The 4604-nt window shown below is 43.2% G+C and overlaps 1 protein-coding gene across 18 annotated transcripts in view; it reads left to right on the top strand.

Moving 5' to 3' along the window:
* Positions 1-4604, top strand: part of Asph (aspartate beta-hydroxylase) — a 210658-nt gene that overhangs the window by 70000 nt on the left and 136054 nt on the right. For 15 of the 18 annotated variants that reach the window (XM_021221962.2, XM_029533263.1, XM_029533272.1 and 12 more), the window contains 2 exons: positions 475-549; positions 3691-3804. In XM_021221962.2, the coding sequence (XP_021077621.1) occupies positions 475-549; positions 3691-3804 (189 nt within the window). The remainder of the gene's footprint in view (positions 1-474; positions 550-3690; positions 3805-4604) is intronic. The other 3 variants (XM_029533265.1, XM_029533276.1, XM_021221968.1) reach the window with 1 other exon arrangement.

Raw genomic sequence — 4604 nt, 5'->3', positions numbered from 1 at the left:
GGCAGAGGCAGGCGGATTTCTGAGTTCGAGGCCAGCCTGGTCTACAAAGTGAGTTCCAGGACAGCCAGGGCTATACAGAGAAACCCTGTCTTGAAAAAAAAACAAAAACAAAAACAAAAACAAAAACCAAAACAAAAACCAAAACAAAAAATAATAAAGTTGACAGCATTTTCTCTTTGACTATTTCTTAAAGAAAATCCTTATGCCTAAATTAGTTTCTTTCTTTAAAAGTCTTTTGGAAAGTCTCTTAATGTTTAAACCTACTGCACAAATACGGCGAATTTTAAGTATCTACGTTTGCTGATGTAGGGGAGTGAATATCAGGTGAATAGGAGAATACAGAGCCTCTCAGGCAAATGTAGTCATGCAGCAGCATGTGTGTGCAGTGCATGCCATATTTAAGTGTTGGAATTTCCTATTAATACTTCAGCCTTATTTATTTACTTATTTATGAATGATTTGTAATTATTTTAGAAATCCAGAATGTTGAAGATGAAGTAAAAGAACAAATTCAGCCCCTTCTCCAGGAATCAGTACACACAGACCATGGTATGAATTCTATTCTGTTTTACACAAGTTTCTAAAATAGTTGGGTTTCTACAATTACATTCCAAGCAATTATAGACTGTTACTTCTAGGGGGAAGCACTGGATATACTTTTCAAAAGCCCACCTCACTGTGAAGTTTTATGGACGTATTTAATTTAAAAATAAATAAATGAACATTAAAAAGTCCTGGATTTTATCAAGGAGAAATGGAGAGTCGGAGTGGAGTGACCAACACAGGCCAGTGGCTTCTCGCTGCTTGTCTTAGATTGGTCCTCCGTCTTTGGGAGCCATCAGAGAGACCAAATTTGAAGTCAGCATGGCTCATGAAAGTCAGCTCATGAAAGTCAGTGCAGGAGAGTGGAAAGTCCAGCAGGTACTTGCCGCACTGGCTCAGGGGCTAAGGCACATGTGATGAACAGCTAACTGGAGAGGAAAGAATCCATCCTTGAGCCAAGGTCCCTGCCTCACTCTCTTGGTTCTGTGTTATGTCCCTAGAGAGATTTTCTGCATAGATGGTTACACAGGTGGTCCTTGGCTTCGGACATCATTGAAATGTTGCTACTCCTGTACATGTCACCAGTGACTCTTTAGAAGTCTTAACTATACCCAGTTACAGCTCCATTTGGGGATGCTGTGGGTGACTCAGATGGCAGCTGTGCCTAGCACAGGCTTTGCTTCCCGTGCAGTTTCTCAGCTCCTTCTTAGCCCTTCCCCAAGCCAGTTGCTCTCACTTGAGCTTTTTATATGCTCGCTCGTTAAGGACTTTGCCAGGCCTGTAGTGGCTTAAGGTAAAACTCCATGCGCTTTCTATGGTTTCTTTGCTTTTCTAGCTGCAAGCCCTGACCAAGTTGCTCTTGTGTTCTGACTCTTGTTCCTTAACTGTGTCTATTACTGCTTGTCATGGCCCTGCAGTGACATTTGTCTAGGTGTGTTTCTGTTCTCTCTTCTCAATGCTGTGTTGGCTGTGGCTTTATTGGTTAGGCGTTTTCACACAGTCTCTCATACTAATTTCATCTCATCTGTCCAGGGGCCTTTGCATCTGCTGTGTCATCTGCTTGGGTATTTCTCATCCTATCTCATCTTCGCACCTTATCAGACTGAACTTGGCCTCCTTGGGCCCGTCGTGACACAGTTCATTGCTGTACTGCCCCTGCCATGTATTAGCTGTGTGGCTTGAGCACAGTCCCTCCTGTTTTAGAGTTGTATAGCAGCATCAGCCATCGGGGAAATGCAGTAGCACAGAGGACTGGCAGTGCCTAGTGGAGTGAGTCCAGGATGTGATTTCTTGTCCTCGTACGTGGCTGACACTGTCAACTGTAGACTCGAAGCCACTGGACAGTGCTTTCATGGCTTCTCTACTGGGAAAAGTGACACATCCATTGAACAGCAGTGCTGACTGGGAGTGATACAAATCATAGCTTTTGTAGATGGGGTGAAGGGAGAAGGGAGGAGCGCTGAACTCAGTAGAGTCCCACCATTCCCAGCAGTTGCACTCGGTGGGCAGTTTGCTCTGAGACACCAGAGCAGGTGGTGATGAGAGATGGGAAGCAGACCCTGTGCCGCCTCCTGCAGCTCTCTGAGAACCCTTGCAATCTGCAAAAACATAAACAGTACTGAACCCACCCTATGAATGAACCCCGCCCTATGGATGAACCCTGCCCCTCATCTCTATCATACACCATGGCTGCAATGTGTTCTGTTAGAAGTACAATGGCCCAGCACTCGGGAGGCAGAGGCAGGAGGATTTCTGCGTTCGAGGCCAGCCTGGTCTACAGAGTGAGTTCCAGGACAGCCAGGGCTACACAGAGAAACCCTGTCTCAAAAAAACCAAAAAAAAAAAAGGAAGTACAATAGCAAAATGAGCACCATTTTTTCTCAACATGAAGATTTTATAACTATCTCAAATCAACCTCTCCTCCCTCTCCCCCTCTCTCGTTTCTCTCTCTCTCTCTCTCTCTCTCTCTCTCTCTCTCTCTCTCTCTCATTCTCCCTCCCTCCCTCCCTTCTTCCTTTCTTCTTTTTTTTTCTTTTTAAGAAAGTCAGTTATAAAAACCCACTATGGATATTATTTTTTTGGTATAGCCAACATCACTGTTATGCTTTGGTGCCATTATTAAGTTAAGTAAAGGTTCTTGTACCATAAATACAGTAAGTGCCATTAAATCGATGACACATGGCTGCTAGATGTCGAATAGGCAGGCTGTGTATACAGTGCTGATGAGCCTGGACCAGAGGATGACTCATATCCCTAGTGCGATGAAGAGAGATGAAGAGGGATTTCATTAGTAGGAGTTGAAATTATATTTCAAAACTTATGACCTGTTTATTCCTGGTATTTTAAAGTTTCATATTATGTTTAGCCTCAGACAAGTGAAACTGCAAAAAGCAAAATTGTAGATAAGGGGCAACTCCAATGAAAGTATCTACAAAAATTGGTCAGTATGACTCAGTGAAACTGAACAGTACTGTGCTATACTGTACAGAATAGCTAGAGGGATTCCTGTGATCATGGGGGTGGTTCAATAGCAGTAGGAAGAATCCTACTATTCCTATAGTAATTGTAGTGGTAATGACCACAGCGAGATACTTCTGATGGGCCAGGGATATTTCTAACTATTTTCATCCTCTTATCGATGGCTATGAATAGATCATTATTATTCCAATTTTATGGAAGGGAATCTCAAGCATGGTGTAGGTAATTTGTCTATACTCAAACCGCTGGTGTAAAAAGCCTAAATCCTGCTGCCTTCTGAGACTACAGACTCCCTAATACTGCAATATAAGGTCTCGATATAACCTTTTTTTTTTTAATGACTCAGGTATTATAAAGGGCATGTGTATATTAATGATTATAAATCAACTTATCTGTTCATCAGATTCAGGAGCACCTCCATTGACTCGTCATGCTCCTCCCTGCTTAGTATTCAGTCTGAGCAGCCTGGCGAGATGCCTGTCCTCCAGGAGGTCACATTGTAATAGGAAGTGACTTTCAGGCAGACTGGTACTGGCCAGAGTGAGAAAATAGCTTCAGAGGGGACAGTGGCAGAGGCTCAAAGGGTGGCTGCAGATGATCCTGTCTAGGTAGGCTGTCACTGTGGGTCCTCACTGTTCCCCTTGGTCACCGTATTTCTCCTTGTTGAAGACCTTGAAGCAGATGGACCCACTGGAGACCCACAGCCAGAGGTTGAGGACTTCCTCACAGTGACCGACAGCGATGACAGATTTGAGGACCTGGAACCCGGGACAGATCATGAAGGTAGGACACATTTGTTTTAGACTAGTTGATCGCTTATAGTGTAATTATTAAAAATTTCCCTGAAATTCCTTTAAGGGCAATATTTAATTTTATCTGACTATTTTGAAGATGAAGCTGAATGCTTCAACGTGAATAAAGTCTTCTCTAAAGCCCACTGATACCCGATTTGTTTCGTTAATACGTGGGTTTCTGATAATAGTAAGTGCGGACTTTTCCTTTATTCCTCCACCTCGGTGCCGTGTGTTATATAAAGTTCAAGTCATGATGAACTGCACTTGAACTTCTGGCCCTGGCTTTTGTTCCAGCGGCACTGTCTCCCCTACTGCAGTCTGTAGCTTCCGTAACATGCCCCCAGACAGTCTTCTTACCTAGTTAGGGGCCAAGTGTTCTCATCGAGAGGAGAGCCCACTAGCTTCTAGAACACTTAGCTACTATTGCAATGCAAAGACAGCCATCAACTGTCGTTAATTGAGCATAAACATGGCTGTGTTTCCGTGAGCCTCTATCTACAAAACCAGCTAATAAATAGTTGTAAAAACTGCAAATCACAGAGCATGCAAGCATGTGGACCTCCGACATAATATGCTGGGAAATGTCTTTAAGTAGTAGATAGGTCCTCATTTGTGCATGTGAGTTTTTAGAAGCTATTATTCAAGCCTGCTTAGAGCAGGAAAGGCATTCTTTTTTAATTTTTTTTCAGTTTTTTATTAGATATTTTCTTTATTTATATTTCAAATGCTATCCCGAAAGTCCCCTAAACCCTACCCCCGCCCTGTTCCCCTACCCACCCACTCCCAGTT

Source organism: Mus pahari, chromosome 22 (genome assembly GCF_900095145.1).
Source record: "Mus pahari chromosome 22, PAHARI_EIJ_v1.1, whole genome shotgun sequence".
Taxonomy (NCBI): domain Eukaryota; kingdom Metazoa; phylum Chordata; class Mammalia; order Rodentia; family Muridae; genus Mus; species Mus pahari.
The sequence above is the reverse complement of the archived record's forward strand: the minus strand, read 5'-3'. Positions and strand labels throughout refer to the sequence as shown.